Consider the following 22,898-nt stretch of genomic DNA (forward strand, 5'->3'; position numbering starts at 1 on the left):
AGGGAGGGGGAAATAAGGCGGTGTAACACTTCAGGAGCTTGGGAAAGCCTCTTTGACCCTTTATACTATAGAATTAAAGGGATTATCCAGCAGCTACAAAAACATGGCCATTTTCCCCCCTACTGTTGTCTCCAGTTTGGGTGGGGTTTTGAAACTCTGTTTCATTGAAGTAAATGGAGCTTAATTGCAAACTGCACCTGAACTGGAGACAACAGTAGGGGGAAAAGTGGCCATGTTTTTGTAGCACTGGATAACCCCTTTAAAACAGTTTACTATGTCCTGGAATCACAGACAGATATATGAAAGGTACCACGTGTCTCCCTGATCTAACAACACCTAACAGTGTTAGCAGTTTGGAACCTGAATTGCCGCTGACAGATTCCCTTTAAGGAACTCGAGACAGTGGTGAGACCAGAGGGAGATCTGATAATCCATGATCTGGTTTTTAGATCCGGCAGTATTCCTAGGAATAACCATTACTATAACAATAGTATTGTAGTTGTAGAAGTTCCCAGGGGGATATATTACAGAGGAGTTTTCCCATGATATAAATGACTGTGAGTATCAACAAGCAAACTGAAGGCCCCCATAAACAGCAGCCTACAGCTCATTGATGGGTTATAAATCTCTACTCTTCTGTAGTTCTGGATCATTGCAGCTACAAAAACATGGCCACTTTCTTTCAGAGACAACACGACTCTTGTCTCCAGTTCAGGTGTGGTTTGCAATTAAGCTCCATTCACTTCAATAGAACTGAGCAGCAAAACCCTGCCCAAGCTGGAGACAAGAGTGGGGCTCTGAAAGAAAGTGGCCATGTTTTTGTAGCGCTGGATAACCCCTTTAAGTTATTTCTATAGACTTCCATACAACGGCCCCACATACCTCCAAAGCTAAGCTACACATACATGGATCATTCCACAAGCTGTGTGTTGCATCCTAGCTGAATAGAGTCAAAGCTATTGATCCAACAACTCCTTGGCAGTACTAACACTCCGTAGTAAGTGATAGATAAATACGAGACGCAATGATGTTCTCTGCCATCTGCTTCATCACGTTAAGCTATTCAAGAGAAATGTAAGGTTCTCTATACTATTGGTGGAATATTTTCCATGCTAAGTTTCCAGATAGTCCCTGTAATTCAATATTAAAGGAGAATTCCGGGCAGACCTATATATTTTCACAAGCACTGGCAATGGGGAATGTGTTATATCTGAATCCAGCCTTAGGGGGTGGAGCTAAACGTGTAAGGGACTGCTGTGCGACAAACATGTCAATAAAAGAGTATGCTGTGTGATCTTCAATATGGTGCAGCAAGGAGTTTTTCCTTAAAGGAGAAGTCCGGGGAAATTTTTTTATTAGAGTTTTGTATTGCCCCCCAAAAGTTATACAAATCACCAATATACACTTATTATCGGAAATGCTTATAAAGTGCTTTTTCCCTGTACTTACTACTGCATCAAGGCTTCACTTCCTGGATAACATGGTGATGACACGACCCAACTCCCAGAGCTGTGAGGGTTGTGGCTGCTGGAGAGGATGATGGCAGGGGGACACTGAGGGACACAGGGCACTGGAGGGACACTGAGCATCCCCCTGCCATCATCCTCTCCAGCAGCCACAGCCCACACAGCTCTGGGTGTTGTGACATCACCATTTTATCCAGGAAGTGAAGCCTTGATGCAGGAGTAAGTGCAGGGAAAAAGCACTTTATAAGCATTTCCCATAATAAGTGTATATTGGTGATTTGTATAACTTTTGGGGGACAATATAATTCTTTAATAAAAAAAATTTCCCAGACTTCTCCTTTAATAGGGTGCTATACACACTTTGCCTTATATGTTCAGCCAGCAACTGTATAATATTTTCACAAAAAAAAGGAAAATAAAAATAAACAACATATACTACGCATATGGGAGAAAAGATGAAACTTTGCTTGTCTTTAGTTAAGAAAATATATTCTGCTGTGTACCACCCAGAAGGATACTGACATTTGTTGGGTTCATAGGAGACTTCGCAGTATACATTGGGAGCATTTCCCAGCGCATATGTTCAATGAATATGGTATGAATAGAGTCTGGTACAGCGTGAGATAAAGCATGGCTTCATTTGTTGAATATGAAATTGAAGGTATAAACAGGTACGGTATAGTTCCTGTAAATGGCTATGGGTGCCTTATTGTGGCGCCATCTAGTGCAACTGGTTGGAGATCACTGAGAGTAGAGATGAGTGAATTGCTTTGTTCCTATCTGCATTCTGCTCATCAGGCTGCGGCTTTGAAGTCTGCTCCGCTCACTGACGCTCCTCCCCAGATGTGGGAAAAGATGGATACAGTCCTGGGAAACTTCTCCAAGTTTCCTAGGACTGGATCCAACTGTTCCCAGCACCCGCAGAGGAGCAGTTCAGAGCGGAGCAGACTTCAAAGCCCCGCAGCCTGATAAAGACAATGCAGATAGGAACAAAGCACTTTGCGCGGCTCTGTCATTGCGCAACGCATATCCGTACACTTCCAAAGATGCTGCTGAGCGGGGAATAGACTCCGGTACAGGCCTTCCATGTCCGTGTGAAACACGGAATGTGTGAATGCGGCCTAACTGCGAGCCAAGGAGTGAAGTGCATAGCCTTGCGCTTCTCCCTACTTGTTCTAAGTAGAGGTAGGGGTGTGAGTAATTAGACCCCAACTGATCAAAACTTTTCATATGTTTCTTAAAAAAAAAAAAAAAAAAAAAAAAAAAACATTCCATGAAATAGGCTGGGTTCACACTATGTATATTTGAGGCAGTATTTGGTCCTCATAGCAACCAAAACCAGGAGTGGATTGAAAACACAGAAAGGCTCTGTTCACATAATGTTGAAATTGAGTGGATGGCCGCCATTTAATGGCAAATATTTGCTGTTATTTTAAAACAACGGCTGTTATATTGAAATAATGGCAGTTATTTACCGTTATATGACGGCCATCCACTCAATTTCAACATTGTGTGAACAGAGCCTTTCTGTGCTTTCAATCCACTCCTGGTTTTGGTTGCTATGAGGACCTGACTTGCGGACCAAATACTGCCTGAAATGTACGTAGTGTGAACATAGCCTTATACTTTATACAGGGTGGTCCAAAAGTAGGTGGACAGTATATGTAATAGGGTTATGAAGGGGGAGATTTATCAAACATGGTGTAAAGTGAAACTGGCTCAGTTGCCCCTAGCAACTAGTCAGATTCTACGTTTTATTCCTCACAGACTCTGAATCTGATTGGTTGCTAGGGGCAACTGAGCCAGTTTCACAGATTTAGTTAAATGTGTGTAAATGTTATTATTTTCTGTTCACCTGTTCTCTTGTTTTTTACTATATTACATACTGAATGTATGTAAAATTCTGTTGTCTACTAGTCCATACCATAGTGGGCAAAAGGGTATGCCAGCTGATGGCAGGGCGACAATGGACACATTTGGTGTATATGCTGCATATGGGGTTTTTAATGTTGAATACACTGAATATGGAAAAAAGAAATGTGAACAGGCCCTTAGGATGAACTCTTTCTCAGTTATCCATGGTGATAAAGAATACTGGAGGCCTAGTGAGGACATGGCAGTGATCTGCTGTGCTGCCTACAAATTAGTGACAGGGGGGCAGCATTAGATAATGGGTCCCCATGGAGCAATTTACCTAAATCTTCTCATTACAGGATTTAGAAGCGGTGACTTGCAGCAGATATCACTGGTTCTGGCAGAGTTAATAGGATAATGACTACACCTGTAGCCTGACTATAATAATACGCCCTGGGGGCCCGTGTGGCCCTCCGCTGGGCTTTACTGTAGATGTTCAGCCTTAGTGACAGATACAGGAACGCTGCAGCACATCCTGACGGTGAAACAGGAGCTGACGTCACCATAATCACTATATACAGGCACCAAGAAGACGCTATCTTTCTGCAAATGAGATACTCACCTCTCCCCATTCCTCCACTAGATGGCTTAATTTTATGCTGGATATAAGTGCTGATTCCATAGATCAGTGCTTGTTTACAGAGCCCTTGCACAACTCAAACACCATGTAAGAAGGGCCATACAAACTATCCTTTGGATAGGGAATAAGGTTTTCATTGGGATAGTTCCTTTAATTTAAAAGGTTGTGATCAGACCTTGATGTCTAGGATGGTGGTTTATGGTGCACTATTCTCCCTATTAAATGTGCAACTGCTGACAGAGGCTCTAAGCAATGGTGTGAGCAGAGCCAATGTATCTCTACATGGCCTTAAATGGGAACTCCACATAAGGAAAACTGTTTTTCTATTAAAGGTACAATAAAAGTTATATTGATGTGTCTATACAATGTATTACCGTATCTGTACGGTTCTGCCACACTGGTAGCTGATAGAAATCCAGGAAGTGAAGAAAAATTGCCTATGTTCTAATCCACATTGTCTTCTGCTCCCACTGCTCTTCCACCTTAGGAGACAAAGATTCAATGCCTCTGTTTCACATAGTGTGTGTTTGCTGAGCACAGGCTGATGATGCAGATAGGGGGCAGGGCGTGATGTCACAGGAGGCTTGGCTGGATCCTCCATTTCACTATCTTCGACCGGCCAGAAGCAGCTGCTGCAACTTCATTGATTGTGCAGAAGACTGCAGTGACATTAGGGCTGTGTTCACACATGTTGGAGTTACATTGCAGTACTGCAGCGTCTTCACAAAAATGAAGTTGAATGAAGTAACACAATTAAATGATGCTAAACGGCACAGAGGATCAGAACCGACTCTGTAAATCCCACTTGGAGAAAAAAACGAGGCATACAGTATATCCCATTTAACATAATATTGGATAAAGTCCGTACTGTGGGGCTCAACCTCAAAGATAAAAGATGCTTGATCATAACATGTGCATGGAGATGAGAGGAAAAAAAAAATTAAAATTAGGTTTTTTTTCCTTTATTCCAATATCAGTGTTACAGGTAGAGAATACAGAGCTGTGTGGTGTTACAGGCAGGGCCGTATTTACCATTAGGCACCCGTGGTCCGGTGCCTAGGGCAGCACCTTGCAGGGGGACAGAAAAAACACATTTTTTTGTTTTTATTTTTTTTAGTTTTCCTCCTCCCGTTCAGACTTGCCAGTAAATCTGGTGTCTTTTCCAGGGGGGTGGGGGCAATGGTGGTATTGGTAAGTTCTGGTATCACCAATAGGTGCGTGAAGATGGGGCGTCTTCAGGTTTAGTGCCTAGGGCAGCAGCAGCTGTTAATACAGCCCTGGTTACAGGTAGAGAATACAGCGTGCTGTGTGGTGTTACAGGTAGAGAATACAGCGTGCTGTGTGGTGTTACAGGTAGAGAATACAGCGTGCTGTGTGGTGTTACAGGTAGAGAATACAGTGTGCTGTGTGGTGTAACAGGTAGAGAAAACAGTGTGCTGTGTGGTGTTACAGGTAGTAACTGTGTGCTGTGTGGTGTTACAGGTAGAAAATGCAGCATACGGCGTGGTGTTAAAGGTAGAGAATACAGTGTGCTGTATGGTGTTACAGGTAGAGAATACAGTGTGCTGTGTGGTGTTACAGGTAGAGAATACTGCGTGCTGTGTGGTGTTACAGGTAGAGAATACAGCGTGCTGTGTGGTGTTACAGGTAGAGAATACAGTGTGCTGTGTGGTGTAACAGGTAGAGAAAACAGTGTGCTGTGTGGTGTTACAGGTAGAAAATACAGCATACGGCGAGGTGTTACAGGTAGTGAATACAGTGTGCTGTGTGGTGTTACAGGTAGAGAATACAGTGTGCTGTGTCGTGTTACAGGTAGAGAATACAGTGTGCTGTGTGGTGTTACAGGTAGAGAATACAGTGTGCTGTGTGGTGTTACAGGTAGAGAATACAGCGCTGTGTGGTATTACAGGTAGAGAATACAGTGTGCTGTGTGGTGTTACAGGTAGAGAATACAGTGTGCTGTGTGGTGTTACAGGTGGAGAAAACAGTGTGCTGTGCAGTGTTACAGGTAGTAACTGTGTGCTGTGTGGTGTTACAGGTAGAGAATACATTGTGCTGCGTGGTGTTACAGGTAGAGAATACAACTTGCTGTGTGGTGTTACAGGTAGAGAATACAGTGTGCTGTGTGGTGTTACAGGTAGAGAATACAGTGTGCTGTGTGGTGTTATAGGTAGAAAATACAGTGTGCTGTGTTGTGTTACAGGTAGAGAATACAGCTTGCTGTGTGGTGTTACAGGTAGAGAATACAGTGTGCTGTGTGGTGTTACAGGTAAAGAATACAGCGTGCTGTGTGGTGTTACAGGTAGAGAATACAGTGTGCTGTGTGGTATTACAGGTAGAGAATACAGTGTGCTGTGTGGTGTTACAGGTAGAGAATACAGTGTGCTGTGTGGTGTTACAGGTGGAGAAAACAGTGTGCTGTGCAGTGTTACAGGTAGTAACTGTGTGCTGTGTGGTGTTACAGGTAGAGAATACATTGTGCTGCGTGGTGTTACAGGTAGAGAATACAACTTGCTGTGTGGTGTTACAGGTAGAGAATACAGTGTGCTGTGTGGTGTTACAGGTAGAGAATACAGTGTGCTGTGTGGTGTTACAGGTAGAGAATACAGTGTGCTGTGTGGTGTTACAGGTGGAGAAAACAGTGTGCTGTGCAGTGTTACAGGTAGTAACTGTGTGCTGTGTGGTGTTACAGGTAGAGAATACAGTGTGCTGTGTGGTGTTACAGGTAGAGAATACATTGTGCTGCGTGGTGTTACAGGTAGAGAATACAGTGTGCTGTGTGGTGTTATAGGTAGAAAATACAGCGTGCTGTGTGGTGTTACAGGCAGAGAATATAGTGCTGTGTGGTGTTACAGGTAGAGAATACACTGTGCTGTGTGGTGTTACAGGTAGTAACTGTGTGCTGTGTGGTGTTACAGGTAGTAACTGTGTGCTGTGTGGGTGGGAACACAATGAAACTGCAAATAGTTCAGTAACATAATGAAACTGCAATGTGTGAACACTGCCTAGATGTTCTACAACAGATTTGGGTGGAGAAAGGGCAGGGTGGAGGACTGTGATAAAGCATTGCAGGGAAAGCAATGCATTCTGGAACCTGTAGTACTGTGTACAACTGCTCAACCAGGAAGTACAACACAGAATACAGATTAAAGACCCCCAAAGCAAATGGATATTTAGTAGTTTTAAAACTGAGTTAGACAGGTAAACAATACTATATGCTCTGACATGTAAGAGCCATATCAAGACAGGAGAAAAGTAATCAGGGGTGTAAGTAGAAATGGCTGGGCCCCATAGCAAGCTTTTGATTAAGCTCCCCCCAGACTGATAACAAACCCATCCAGTGTAGTCATAACCTTTAACATTTAACTGCAAGTGCTTGTCAGGATATATGCAGCACATTGAAGGCCCGCTCAGCCACCGGGTGCTGCAAATGATGACAGCTCAGGGGGCCCAGTGTATTTCCCATGATGCGGTGGGCCCGATAGCAACTGCTATGGCTGCTATGGTGATAGTTACGCCCCTGAAAGTGATCCACTTTTATTTTACCTTAAATCTTTCCTGAAAAAGGCGATTTGCATGCAATATCTGTACATTTAGGTGTCTATTTTAGTTGTATATAAATTACGTATGTACAATCTTATTTTCTGTATTAAAAAATATGACAATGTTGTTGAGAATCAGTATCCACTAAATAAATGGGATCTATCTGTTGGAATATGACGTAATAGGTGTAAGTAAACAAAAGACTAGTAGAAAAACATTCACATTAGAAGATCACTCTTTTATTCTACCCCTCCTTATTATAACTTCAACACCTTTTTCCTTTTTTTTTTTTTATACTGACACATCCCTACAGCTTGTAAACTACAACTCCCGGCATGCCCCGGCCACTTCCCTTCGCCATCTATCGCAGTCACCTCTAACTGTATTTCAGGCGCACAGCATTCTGGGATTGGTAGTTCAGTCAGGCGTATACTGCGGCTTTTCTACCTTACACAGCCTATTATGCAGCTCTACGCCTAAAGGTGGCAGCAGAGAGTATACTCTGTCCCAGCAGCACGTTGACGTAGGATTACGTGATGACGTCTGTGCGTAAGACGGGAATAGCTTTCCTCCTTGTAGTCCGCCATATTGGAGTCTAGCTTGGCTCCGCTATAGTCGGTTGTTCGCCTTCTCCGCCGCCCTGTGTTTTATCGTTGCGGATATATCCGCGCCCCGGGCCCCTTCGCTGTGGTAGAGCTCCGGTGTGCGGTTCTCGGTAAAGAAGACGGTGTATAAGCTCAGACATGAGCCCGGCCGACGCCAAGAGAGGGGCGAAGCGGAGGAAGAACAAGCGGGGCGGAGGCAGCGGCAGCAGTAGCGGCAGTAACAGCAGCGCAGCCGGGGATGTGAAGGCGGCGGCGGCTCTGAGGGGACAGCACAGCGCGGCGGCCGGAGGGAGCAGCGGAGGAGCGGGCAGCTCTGCGGGAGCAGGCCTCATCTCCTCCACCCCGCCCGGGACTGAGGTGAGCTGCCGGCCCGAGGGTGGAGGGCACCGGGGGAGGGCTGCCGCATACTGGTGACCGGGCACTGGCATCGCTACCATGCAGCCCGGGCACTGGCATCGCTACCATGCAGCCCGAGCACTGGCATCGCTGCTGAGCAGCCCGGGCACTGGCATCGCTACCATGCAGCCCGGGCACTGGCATCGCTACCGAGCAGCCCGGGCACTGGCATCGCTACCGAGCAGCCCGGGCACTGGCATCGCTACCATGCAGCCCGGGCACTGGCATCGCTACCATGCAGCCCGGGCACTGGCATCGCTACCATGCAGCTCGGGCACTGGCATCGCTGCCATGCAGCCCGGGCACTGGCATCGCTACCATGCAGCCCGGGCACTGGCATCGCTACCATGCAGCTCGGGCACTGGCATTGCTACCATGCAGCCCGGGCACTGGCATCGCTACCATGCAGCTCGGGCACTGGCATCGCTGCCATGCAGCCCGGGCGCTGGCATCGCTGCCATGCAGCCCGGGCGCTGGCATCGCTACCATGCAGCCCGGGCGCTGGCATCGCTACCATGCAGCCCGGGCGCTGGCATCGCTACCATGCAGCCCGGGCGCTGGCATCGCTACCATGCAGCCCGGGCGCTGGCATCGCTGCCATGCAGCCCGGGCGCTGGCATCGCTGCCATGCAGCCCGGGCGCTGGCATCGCTGCCATGCAGCCCGGGCGCTGGCATCGCTGCCATGCAGCCCGGGCGCTGGCATCGCTGCCATGCAGCCCGGGCGCTGGCATCGCTGCCATGCAGCCCGGGCGCTGGCATCGCTGCCATGCAGCCCGGGCGCTGGCATCGCTGCCATGCAGCCCGGGCGCTGGCATCGCTGCCATGCAGCCCGGGCGCTGGCATCGCTGCCATGCAGCCCGGGCGCTGGCATCGCTGCCATGCAGCCCGGGCGCTGGCATCGCTGCCATGCAGCCCGGGCGCTGGCATCGCTGCCATGCAGCCCGGGCGCTGGCATCGCTGCCATGCAGCCCGGGCGCTGGCATCGCTGCCATGCAGCCCGGGCGCTGGCATCGCTGCCATGCAGCCCGGGCGCTGGCATCGCTGCCATGCAGCCCGGGCGCTGGCATCGCTGCCATGCAGCCCGGGCGCTGGCATCGCTGCCATGCAGCCCGGGCGCTGGCATCGCTGCCATGCAGCCCGGGCGCTGGCATCGCTGCCATGCAGCCCGGGCGCTGGCATCGCTGCCATGCAGCCCGGGCGCTGGCATCGCTGCCATGCAGCCCGGGCGCTGGCATCGCTGCCATGCAGCCCGGGCACTGGCATCGCTGCCATGCAGCCCGGGCACTGGCATCGCTGCCATGCAGCCCGGGCACTGGCATCGCTACCATGCAGCACTGGCATCGCTACCATGCAGCACTGGCATCGCTGCCATGCAGCACTGGCATCGCTGCCATGCAGCCCGGGCGCTGGCATCGCTGCCATGCAGCCCGGGCGCTGGCATCGCTGCCATGCAGCCCGGGCGCTGGCATCGCTGCCATGCAGCCCGGGCGCTGGCATCGCTGCCATGCAGCCCGGGCGCTGGCATCGCTGCCATGCAGCCCGGGCGCTGGCATCGCTGCCATGCAGCCCGGGCGCTGGCATCGCTGCCATGCAGCCCGGGCGCTGGCATCGCTGCCATGCAGCCCGGGCGCTGGCATCGCTGCCATGCAGCCCGGGCGCTGGCATCGCTGCCATGCAGCCCGGGCGCTGGCATCGCTGCCATGCAGCCCGGGCGCTGGCATCGCTGCCGAGCAGCCCGGGCGCTGGCATCGCTGCCGAGCAGCCCGGGCGCTGGCATCGCTGCCGAGCAGCCCGGGCGCTGGCATCGCTGCCGAGCAGCCCGGGCGCTGGCATCGCTGCCGAGCAGCCCGGGCGCTGGCATCGCTGCCGAGCAGCCCGGGCGCTGGCATCGCTGCCGAGCAGCCCGGGCGCTGGCATCGCTGCCGAGCAGCCCGGGCGCTGGCATCGCTGCCGAGCAGCCCGGGCGCTGGCATCGCTGCCGAGCAGCCCGGGCGCTGGCATCGCTGCCGAGCAGCCCGGGCGCTGGCATCGCTGCCGAGCAGCCCGGGCGCTGGCATCGCTGCCGAGCAGCCCGGGCGCTGGCATCGCTGCCGAGCAGCCCGGGCACAACCTGTTACTATAACGGCCACAGCCATCCCTGCTGTGCAGCCCAGGTTTACAGGGGGCGCTGCACATGTGCCACCCACTACCATGGCATGAATAGGCCTGGTGCTGGTGTCTGCACTGGGGCCGTATATACTGTATACTATGGACTGGCCCAGTGTATAGACGCAGCCTTATCCAGCACAACTCTTGTGCCCTTTGGTTTGTTATGCTGATGCTACCGCAGTTGACGTGGTAACAGCCTCGCAGTATACCAGACCTGTGGGCACCTGTTAGGCTTTCAGTTCCGCTGTAAACTTTACTCTTGAGGTGTACGCCAGGCTTCCTGGTTATACAGTAATAGACTGGTGGTGGGGGCACTGCAAGTCCCAGCCCAAATGGGAATAACGTCTACGAACAGCAGCGCCGCTCATCTGCACAGGACGTGTCTGGTATCGCAGCTCAGTCCCATCTCAAGGGAAGGTTGCAATACCAGACTTGACCTATGGACATGGAGTGGAGCTGCTGTTATGGGGGGGTGGGGGGAGTAGACAGCTTATTATAGCTTGATCGATATATAGGGGGGAGCAGTTGTCTATAGCGACCTATCAGATTAAAGCTTTAATTTGTCTTAGGCGTTTTAAAAATGGAAGCTGAAATCTGGTTGGTTGGTTATGGTCAGCTGCTTCATTGATGGTTCAATAACTCCTGACTTTTTACCAAAACCAGCAGTGGAACAAACACTGAGAACTATGTACCCACCCCTGGTTTTAGTGAAAACCACACTAACTTCTCTGGTGGTGGCGGATTTCTATAGGTGTAAATAGAGCGCGGGTGTACTAGTTGCAGTCACATATCCATTCCATGTATATCCACCTCCAGGTGACTGCGGCCTGGCATAGAGCATGGAGAGAGGCAGCTATTATGCCGAGATTTATGCATGGGCTCTTATTCATAGGACCCCTGCCTAATATTTACCGGGTGTCTTATGGTACGGCCTGGTGTGCCCTTATACCCAGAGTCAGGCTGGACAGGAGACTAGACCAGGAGGTGCTGCTATTGGAGGCATCTGGGATGCTCGGCTGCAGTGGGTGGCCAACCTAGTATTGGCGAGCAGCATTCTACTCTGTGACATTGTGTTCAGGTTAGAGATGAGTGAACTTCAAACACGCTCTGCTGCGTTTCTACATTTGATTGCCTGAGGCTGCAGAAGTTGGATGCAATCCTTGGTTTTCCCGGGACTCCCAGGGCTGCATCCAACTTCTCCAGCCGCTGGTAATTATGCTGAATGGGCATCCAGGAGGAGAACAGCACATCTCCCCCCACACAATGGTCTCTTCCAGCCCTGAAACAAGCTGCCAAATATTGACCCACCCTTATCTAATAGGGCCTGCCCGGGTGATCACTGATCGTCCGGGCAGCCCATAGAGGATAGCAGTGGTCTGCTGCTCCTATTCAACGGAGCGACGGCAGCAGATCGCTGATATATCAGTCGCTTGTTTTTTAACATGTTGAAAAACAAGCGACTGCAACAATCAGCCGTCATGAACGAAGTCGACTGATGTTGCAGTCTATTCCACGGGACGATTATCCCGATAATCGTTCCGTGGAATAGGGCCTTTAGTTTTGTGAGCTTTATAGTCCTCTCTATAATTTAATTCCATTTTGAATTGAGCCCCAGAATTGGATTGTGAGCCCCAGTTCTTCCTGCTGTATGTAGCTGTACCTTATGAGATGGAGCTTCTTGTTGTGTCTCCATAATGGTGTATAATACAGAGATTTATCCGACAGCTAGTGATGGATTTGAAAATAGGAGAAATCTCAGTCTTTCCTTATGACCTGTTCCCTGTTTATAGTCTGTTCTTGGCTTTGGCCTAAAAAAATTTGTCAGATAAATCTGTCTGTGTAAATGCTCCCTAACTCCTGTCTCCAGTGTGAGATCCAGCATAATGTAAGTCTATGGCGCTGGATTTGTGGTGTTAACCCCCATGTCATAAGGCACAGGTGTCAAACTTGTGGTTGTTAAACTACAATTCCCATCATGCCTGGACAGCCAATGCTTCAGCATGTTGGGAATTGATACAAATGGAGGGCTGCGACTTTAAAGGAGTTATCCAGTGGGGGGGGGGGGCACTTTTTTGGGGGGACCGGGGAGGAGGTGGCTGAAATAAAAGACGTCCACTTACCTCCCCGGTCCAGCATCACGGCGCTCCGGTTCCCGGCCGCTTCCTGGTGTCTGATGCCGCCCGAGACGCTACGTCTTAGGGCCGCTCAGCCACTCAGTGAAGGAGGCAGGATCCGAGCGGACTTCAAACTGATCCCGCCTCCTTCACTGAGTGGCTGAGCGGCCCTGAGACGTAGCGTCTTGGGCGGCGTCAGACACCAGGAAGTGGCCGGGGACTGGAGCGCCGCGATGAGTGACCCGCTGCTGGAACCGGGGAGGTGAGTGGATGTATTTTATTTCAGCCACCTCCTCCCCAAAAAAAGTGCCCCCCACGCTGGATTACCCCTTTAACATGCTTGCTGTAAGGTATTGTTACAGATGGCTGAGAGCCATTTCTGGCATCAACCTAGATTTACATTACAGAAATGACCATTGTGCACTCTGAAAAACTGGAGGTACACATCAATACTTTAATTTAAATGACACTTAATTTACAGAATCTCTTTTTTTTTTTTTTGTCAGGCAGGAGTAAAAATACATTGTTTACATTTAGAGGCTAAAAACCTCCCCCCTCAGCTGAGGGTTTGTTACGGCGTGTCAGTGTAGGTATCGCACGAGAGAGATTTGTGCTGCATCATAGGATTGTGTAGCCTGACACTTTGCTAGGGTTCACACACAGCAGATTTGTAGCAGAAATTTCTGAGACTGAAAATCCGTTCCATCCATCGGAATAGATGAGGACGGTTACTCAAATTTCTGCTTGAATCTGCTATGTGTGGCTTTAATCCCAACAAGCTGCTTAGCGTGAGAAGTGAGTCCACACGCTGCGGATGTCACAGCCAATGTGCAATGAAATCCGCGTTCGACAGTAGGATTTTTTTTGTGGATCTTACCCAGGATTTTGCCAAAAGGCAAAATCTGCCCCAAAAATCCCTAACAAAACGAACTAGCCTCCAGTCTGTAGCATGTCTGTACTGTCTTCCTGCACAGTCCTGTGTAGGTTCACACTAATCTGCAGTGCTTGTGCAGGGTGTGAATTCGCACCTAGGTCTATAGAAGGTTTTCCTTCACAACCAGCAGTCTTGAGATTGTGAGAAACTGAAATGTATGTTAGGCTTGTAAAACTCTTCATTACTTATAGATGATCAGCATCCCTGTAAGGTTAATGCAATATGGCCGCTTGTCCCATGCGATGCTTGCAGAACAGATGTGCAGTGTTGTTATGGAGATCTGTACCATCAACTACCACAGATGCAGATCATTACTATTGACATCCAGGTATATGGTGATTTGGGCCTACAGAACATAACCACATTGCACCCGGATTTAGAAGTGGACAGGGTCCGTCCCATCACCGATTTTTGCGTTCCTACTTCTATATATAAATCACATTGTACTTAAGAAAAGTAATTTATAAACATTATAGCTCCTGTCCAATGCTTTGTGTCTCCATGGTTACAGACTACAAACAAACCTTGTGTAGTCTGCACTGTAGTTATAGTGTACATAGAGGACATTACTGCAGGGTTAGACTACATTCTCACATTGTGTGCACGGTCCGTATATGTGCAGACAATGTACTATGGACTATGGAACTCCCGGCATTATCATTCAGTGAGCTCCGAAACTGAACATAAGTACTCACTTGTCCCTTTGCCCGTGCAGTGCCACAGACCCCCGCTGGTCTCCTGCTGCTGCCACATCGCAACCTGGCTGATGGATATCCCGCTCAGCCAGTCACTGACAGCACTGCAGTCACTGTCAGTGCATTAGCCAGGTCGTGTACTTTCACCTGAGAAAGCCAGGGGGAGATGAGTTTTGGTGGCTATCGTTTATCGTTAGTCGCTAAAAATTGCTCCGTGTAATAGGACCCTAAATCTCCTACTGTTTGTGTATACAGCTGCAATGCAGATTTGTCTCCATGGTTACAGACTACAACAACAACCTGTGTTGTCTGATGCTGCTATCCTGTGTTTAGTGTATTTAGTAAAGCTATTTATAATGCACTTAAAGCTATTTTTTTTTGTTTGCTCTATGTGTGGTGCTTTTATGCTTGATATAACAACCTTGTGTTGTCACTCAGCTTTCCCATGCCCCTGAATGACACTCCTACAAGAGTATGGAGTAATACCAACCATTTACAGCAGGCATGGAGAACCTTCGGCCCTCTGGCTGTTGCAATACTACATTTCCCATCATGCCTGGGCAGCTGAAGCTAAAGCTTTGGCTGCCCAGGCATGATGGGAATTGTAGTTTTACAACAGGTGGAGGGCAGAAGGTTCCCCATGCCTGATTTACATCTGTAGGGGAGCAAGGTGATGGACCATCTGTCATAATAGTCTCCCAGATTTTTCCAGAACTGCATTGCTTAGGAACCACTCAATAGACTCTTGAAGGGGGACTCCCAGAGATGACAAGGAGGGATGAGTATTTGGTTGACATTTATTCGAGCTGTATGGTTAGCTTTATTCCCAAGTTGGATTCTTGAAAACTGTGTATTATGCCTGGAAAGAGCAGGTAAAGTGGTGTAAATGCCACTTTCCTGTAGGCAGATATTGTGTAAATTGCCGTGTCTTGGGGCCCTGTCTCCAGGCAACTCCTTGTGCGTCGCCCTGTGTTGCAGCCTCTGATGAACTCTCCGCACTGACTGCTCAGCTCCACTTAGTGCCGACTGAGAGGTTATCTGTGTCCAGATAGCATGGGGGGGATTTAATAGTCTATGTATATGTGCACTGTGTCTTCTCGCTTGGCGGCTGGTTATGTAATAGCCATGTAAATAAAGCCAGTGCCTATATGTGATGTTGTGATTGCTCAGCTGCTGGCCAATTGGGCTGTCAGATCAGGAAAAGCTTGGGTCAGGGAAAAAACAACTATAAAAAAAGTAACATTGACAGGAAGTAGTTTTTTTTTTTTTTTTTTTTAAAATTTTCATTCTTTTGTGTTGTATGTAAGAGGCGTAGTCTCTGACGTGTTCTATTCAGTTTACATTACTTTGTTTTTTTTTTTATTTAAGCAAATTTATCTTCCAAAACTTTTACATATTATCTGAATTGTGTGAATGTTTCAGTCTTTGTGCACCTGTCATTGTTACGGCTGAGAGGATGCTGTGTAACTATTATTATTGTGCCAGAACTAAAATAACAAGTGAAGCATTTTTGCAAATAGGATTTTTTTCCTTTTTATTAAGACTATGGTTGTGCACACAGCTCCTAGGAAGTCTATGTGCATCCATGCTTACAGAGTGCAGACACACATCACATACATCAGCAGATTAGTCGGGGTACATTCACATAGGCGGAGGCTCTACAGAGTTTGCAGGGCTTGTTTGTACTATATAAGCATAGTGATATAGGTTTGCATGGAAGCTGTATACACAAGACGGGCTATTCCTATTCGAGTTTGTTTGCAAAATTGCTTTGTTTATTTAGGATGCATTAGTGCAATAACCAGTGGTTGCAAAACTGTACACACCCAGTAATACTGCCCTCTAGTCAATGAATTTTTATGATGGTGCCTTTGGTTCCGAACGCTTACTGGGACCTGTCCATGTATACAGAGCTTGTAATTCAGAATGGAAGAGTATTCTGAGCAGGACTCGCCTGTGATATCCTTACATGCGAGGATTAGATAAAATTAGCATATCGCAATGCAGCTGAGGGGCAAAAAAAAGAATCTGGAAACGTTTTGCAATTTCAGTTATGTAAAGGGGTAATTCATTGCTACAAAAACATGACCACTTGCTTCCAGAGACAGCACCACTCTGGTTTCCAGGTCAGGTGTGGTTTGCAATTAAGATCCATTCACTTCAATGGAACTAAGTGGCAAATCCCAACCAAACTGAAGACAAGAGTGGGGCTGTCTGTGGAAGAAAGTTTTTGTAGCGCTGGATAACCCCTTTAATGCACATAAACTTTCTCTAAAAGGAGTGTGCGCCTCACAATATTTTTTGATATGTTATCTAATTGTAATTGTCATCTGTAAGGATTTAGTCTCACTTAAGTTTTCTTTGCTTATGATTAGTCTTCCAACTCTGTACGAACAATCCCATAGGACTGGTCATGTTATGTCAATCAAGTGTATAACCAGCCTGTCCCTAAGCTAGTTGGTGTCTGCTATGGTGTCTCCCATACACTCTATAGAGTAGAGCATCCTGATTTTCTTTATCCCTATAGAACACCCTCAGGTGGACATTATAGAACAGTCATGAGCAGTATAAGGGCCCCATTACACCAACAGATGTCTGACAGATTTTTTTCAGCCAAATCCAGGAACAGACTATAAACAGAGAACAGGTTGTAAAGGAAAGCCTGAGAGTTCTCCCCTTTCAAATCCATTCCTGGGTTTGGCTGAAAAACTGTCAAATAATCTGTCAGACATCTGTTGGTGTAATAGGGCCCTAAGCTGTGAATCAAATACTTGGGTGAAGAATACCCAAGACTAGAGACTTGAGCAGGTCTTCTGTGTCTTTCCAACGACGTCTTAGGGTCCTATTCCACGGGCCGAGGAGGGCCCGATCAACGATGTAAACGAGCGGCGATCAGCTAGATCGCTGCTCGTTTACTGGGCCTAGTCCACGGCCCGATGATCGTTGAGCGAGGGCTGCTAGGACATCATTAACGATGTCCTTGCAGCCCTTGCAGCATCATACATTACCTGTCCAGGCTTCTTCTCCGCGCTGCCTTCATCCCTGGGTCCCGCACGCTCTATCTTCAGAATGGCCGGTCAGCTGACAGGCCACACTTAGCCAATCACAGGCCGCGGCGGTCCCGGCCTGTGATTAGCTGAGCCCTCTGTCAGCTGACCGGCCATTCTGAAGATAGAGCGCACGGGACCCGGGGATGAAGACAGCGCAGAGAAGAAGCCTGGATAGGTAATGTATGGTGCTGCTGCTTGTCAAATCGACGGTCGCCCGCCGGGCACCGCTTTTCAATTGTAGCGATGCGCTGTGGGGGAACAATGATTTTTGGTCTGGCCCTAAATGAACGATCAGCCGATGACATGATCATCGGCTGATCATTCTCTCTATTTCACCGAACGATAATCGGCCGAATCAGGCCAAATGGGGCCAATCCGGCCGATTATCGTTACTGTGGGATAGGGCCCTTACTCTGTAGCCCCCCCCCCTTCCTTTTCTGTACACTTCTATAGGCAGCTGTAACTGATCCATCAGTAAGTTAGCTTTTCTTTAAAGTGTCACTGTCGTTATAACTTTCAAAATCTAAATTAACAGTGGATGTGAAATAAAGCAAGTTTGCAATATACATTCATTATTTTTGTTATGCTGTAAAACAAAGCTGAACTTGCCAGACATCCAGGTCCAGCCTCCTGAAGGCAGATTTTCTGACATGTGCTGGTGGAAAAAAACAGACTAAACACATCAGCCAGTACAGAGAGTCACGGCTCAATGTATCTGCCAGTCACATGACTGCCTTCTCTGTGAGCACTTAGATGGCCTGGGATACACAGGACTTCCTGTTTTCTGACAGTTTCCTGTTTCTGACATTTTTCTAAAAAAAAAAAGAAAAAAAAAAGTGCTGTGTTTTCCATGATAACTAAAAAATGAATAATGAATGTAAATTGCAAACTTGCTTTATATCACATCTACTGCTGATTTAGGCTACGTTCACACAGAGCAAAAGGGTCGGATTACGCAAGGAAATATTTTCGCCTGAAATCAACTGACGCTGAATTCCAAGCAGAATGTAAGCAGAATCCCTGCGTATTCCGCTAGGAAAGTGTTTAGCTCGTAATCAGCTCTTGACAAATTTAGCACGGAATACTCGAGGAATCTGCGCTGAATCCGCATGCATTCAGCGCTGAAATTCAGCAAGTATTTGGCGAGTAAACTAGACTATACCAGAATATATACTAGAATCCTTCCCCCCCCCCTTTTTTCCCCATTTCCGCTTGTATTACGCGCTGAATACGCGCGTATTCCGCGCTAAGATAGAAAATTCCGAACCCCATTGGTATGTATAGGCTTCCGCTAGCGGAAGAATGAACATGTTCATTCTTCTGGCGGAAAGCGGATTAGTTTAGTGCGGAAATTCCACCGTGTGAACTGCAGAGCAGAATTTCCATTCAACACAATGAAAATTAGCTCTGCACCTATTTTAACGGCTGAAATTTCAGCGCTGATTCAGCGCAGAAATTCAGCTGCTTTTGCTCTGTGTGAACGAGCCCTTAAGATTTTGAAAGTTATAATGGCAGTGACACTTTAATTGTAAAAAGAGCCTGATAGGTTGAGGCGTTTTCCTCTTACAAGATATTATACGTCAAGTTTTTTTTCACTTGTACTACTGATTAGTTCAAAGTTTGTTGAAACTGTTATGACCATTTAACCGTGCATGTATACATGTGATTCAAATGGGGCAATGTCTGTCCTACGGAACCTGTACCCTGCATATATGTGCGAGGGTTAACAGGGAAGTAGTAATCTCTTGTAGTTACCTGGAAGGTGTACTTATAAATTGACTTAACTTGGACCATTCCTGTTGAGCCATCTATGTAACTATTTCAGTGACTAAGGGCCCATTTACACAGAGCAATAGGCGAGGAATTAGGGTATGTTCACACTGAGCAAATACGTTGGAATTCCACCGCGCTCAGTGTCCTGCAGTGAGTGAATGGTAGGGCGGGCGTCCGCTTCCTCCCCTCTCCGCTCAAAGAATTGACATGTCTCTTCTTTTAGCGGAGAGCAGCGGAGGAGCATGTGCTCTGCCATAGACCGTCAATGACACACTGAGACAGAGGAGGAATCAGCCTGATTTGCTCCTTGTGAACATAAAGAGGAAAGGTTTCTGCTTGAAATTCCTTGCCTATTCAGCTCTGGAAGAGTTTGAGCCCCATTGACTTCGGAATCTGCCCAACAAAGTGACATTTTAATTCTTTGGGTGAAAAGTGGATCCGCGGCTGAACACTCCACTAGGAAATTCCGCTGTGTGAACAGCAGAGCGGAAATCCTATTAGACTCAATGGAAAATTGCTCTGCACAGATTTTTCTGGCAGAATTTTAAGCGTGCATTAAGCGATGAAATTGCTCTCATTTTGCTCAGTGGGAACTGGCCATAATATAAAAAATGCAATGTGTTTGCTAAGTTAGCACGTGGTAGGGGAAAGTTGGGTGCATGACTGCACAGGGAGTGTTTGTAGTCTGTAACCATGGATACACACAGGTCTGCATAGATGAGAATTATCATCAATAAAGGACAATGACCATCCTCTTGTGGATCTGTGGCCTCCCCTAGATGTCCTTAACGTTGCAAAAAGTCATACATGCCGTTCTCAATTATATTGGTCCTAAGGCTTTAGAAATTACCTGTAAAGAAATGTCCGTCATACAGAACTGTTCATTGCTGGGCGGTTATCTCATGAAAGTGTCATATAAACAAGGCTACGCACAGCAAGGCCTCGGGATGTGAAAACAAGTGCTTTACAGCTGCTGGGCTTATACTGGGTGTAGATAGGAGTCTGGCGCTCTTTACAGTGTGAAATATCAATAGGAATCAATGCGGCCTGTGATTGGCTGAGCGGCCTATCTGCTGACAGGCCGCAGTGAAGCTAGAGCGCACACGGGACCCCGGGAGAAGCGGACGGCAGCGGCAGGAGCAGCCCTGGAACGTGGATGGGTAATGTATATCGTTAGTCGCCGGCCACGCACCGCTATTACACGTAGCGGTGCGCAGTCTGCGCCGACAAAAATAGGGTCTAACCTATATCAACGATCAGCCGATGATCGTTGTCATCGGCTGATCGTTGCAGTTATTACATGGAGCGATAATCGGCCGAATCGGGCCAATTCGGACGATTATCGTTCCGTGTAATAGTACCCTTACTGTCGCTGTAAGCCTTAAAGAGTTACTCCAGCATTAGAAGAACTCAGATACTTTCTTGCAAAAACAGCACCACCTCTCTCCCCAAGTGTTGATAAGCGTGTTGTTGCAAATCAGCTCCATTCACTTCATTGGAACTGAGACACAAAACCACATAAAAAGCGGCGTGTTTCTGAAAGAAAGCGCCATGATTTTTCTAAGGCTTCATTTTCACATCTTTAGCTCTCTTCATTGCTACAGACAGGACTACGGATGTGCACCCGCAACCATCTACAGCCTTTCCATGCTTGAATGGACCTGTTCATCCGCTATAGGCAATTGCTGCCCCAAGATGGATTTGTAAAAGTATGGATGCGTATAAAGACTGATATTAGGGATTGCGTCTGTATTTTGCGGATCCGCAAATATGGACAGAACTGACTGATGTGTGAATGTAGCCTAAGCCTTGATAACCCTGCTATAGTTTGTTTACAGCTGTGTGCGGCTCCATGCGTCTCCATGGTAACAGATGACAGCCAAACCCTGTAGACGTTTTTTTCCATCTGTTCCTCACCTTATACTTATATCCATTTAGTAGGATACTAAGAATTAGGAAGGAAATATGAGCCCAGGATAACATTACACTGCATTGGCCAATTCTCATGTATAGCCAGGCATAGGAGCTGCTACTAAAATCATAGGAAATATTTCATTTAGACATGTTGCAAAGTGAATTCATTTTTAATAAAAACTAAAGTTATATAACTTGGCGGGCATATAGCCTGTAACCATGATGGTGTGGTGCCAGATGGTGGAGGGCAGCATCTGTGCTTCAGGGATGTGCTCAACAAGTCCTTTCAAGTATCCAGGAGAGGAGATTGTGAGCACGCTTATTGTCTGCCGCCTCTTCCCTACAGTCTTTAGGTGGGTGCAGGGTTAGAATAACCTTGAATGGTAAACCTTACATAGCAATTCAGATTAGAGCTCCATCTCCTAACTCCACCAACATGGCTGAATGGAAGCTTTAATCTGTCAGACACCTTGGTACAGGATATTTGTCATCTATTGATCAAGACTGGTGAGTCCCCCCCCATTGACTCGTGGTTAGGACAGCATGAAAGTAAAGGGATTATCCAGGGTTACATAAAGCACAGCTACTTTCTTGCCGAAACAGCGCCTCCCTTGTGCTCTGGTTTTGTGTGGTATTACATTTCAGCGTCAGCAGCGGAGATCGGCTCTTCAGCTGATCACTGTCTTTAACACACGGGGTGATAATCTGCCAGATCAGGCAGATTGTTGCTCTGTGTAATAAAGCCCTTAGCTTTATCCACCTTATTGCTGCGTAACTAAGCGGATCCTATACACCCCTTTAAACAGGCCTTTCATGCTTTGGGTGGATGTATAACAATGCCTCCCAGTATTGTCTGATGCTCTCATCTACCCTATTTATCTCCTGCTCTTTACCTGCCCCTCCACCCATGTGTACACTGCTGTGAGCCCCCAGTTCTCAATTCTTTGCAGGTGAATGGAGCAGATACTGTAGTATTTTATTGAGGAAAGATGATGGGCATGTAGAGCCGGCTGACTGAGTGCTGCCTGGGAGCACTGTGAGCAGTCATACGCCATCACCTGCCCTGTGTTCAGAAGTCAACAATGCTGCGTGTATCAGCAGTTTACATCAACTGCACTTCATGTCATGTGCCGTATACTATATGGTAGCTAGACTATCACTTTAAACTAAGAAAACAAAAATCGTTTAGAATGTCATTTTTCTTTCGTCTGTCCTCATCAGGGAAAGCTGGGTGATAACCCATACGGCCACTTGACAGCTCCCATAAAGGCTGGCATTGAAGGCTTAATAGTTTTGCAGGGGCAATCTAATTGCTCTCACTGTCATTAATATATATATATTTTTTTTTGCATAAATCAATAGTACAGGCGATTTTAAGAAACTTTGTAATTGGGTTTATTAGCCGATAAAATCATTTTTATCATGAAAAAGCAGTTTGAAACTCTCCCCCCTGTCTATATTGTTCTCTATGGAGAGGGGAGAGACGAGGCACAGAAACAAGACAACAAAGAGTTCATTTACTGCTACATCAGCACTGACCTCTGAATAGGGGCTTTCAGAAGCTCCCTGTGGTTTAAGGGCCCTATTACACGGGACGATTATCGTGCGAAAATTTTTTCGAATTTAAATGATGATCGTTCTGTGTAATTGCAGGCAACGTTAATCGTTCGCTGTAATTCCACGTTCGTTCGCTCCGCATTTTTTCACTAATCGTTCCAGTGCAATTGCACATTGTTCATTGTTTTTCTGGGATCAGAAGGAATAA

At 47.4% G+C, this 22,898-nt stretch overlaps 1 protein-coding gene across 2 annotated transcripts in view; it reads left to right on the forward strand.

The window, feature by feature from the left end:
- Positions 1–8,071: 8,071 nt before the first annotated feature.
- FAM193A (family with sequence similarity 193 member A) overlaps positions 8,072–22,898 on the forward strand; it is a 51,876-nt gene continuing 37,049 nt past the window's right edge. For both annotated transcript variants that reach the window (XM_069977324.1, XM_069977325.1), the window contains exon 1: positions 8,072–8,465. In XM_069977324.1, the coding sequence (XP_069833425.1) occupies positions 8,247–8,465 (219 nt within the window). In that variant the 5' untranslated portion in view covers positions 8,072–8,246. The remainder of the gene's footprint in view (positions 8,466–22,898) is intronic.

This window comes from Dendropsophus ebraccatus, chromosome 7 (genome assembly GCF_027789765.1).
Source record: "Dendropsophus ebraccatus isolate aDenEbr1 chromosome 7, aDenEbr1.pat, whole genome shotgun sequence".
NCBI classification, from domain to species: domain Eukaryota; kingdom Metazoa; phylum Chordata; class Amphibia; order Anura; family Hylidae; genus Dendropsophus; species Dendropsophus ebraccatus.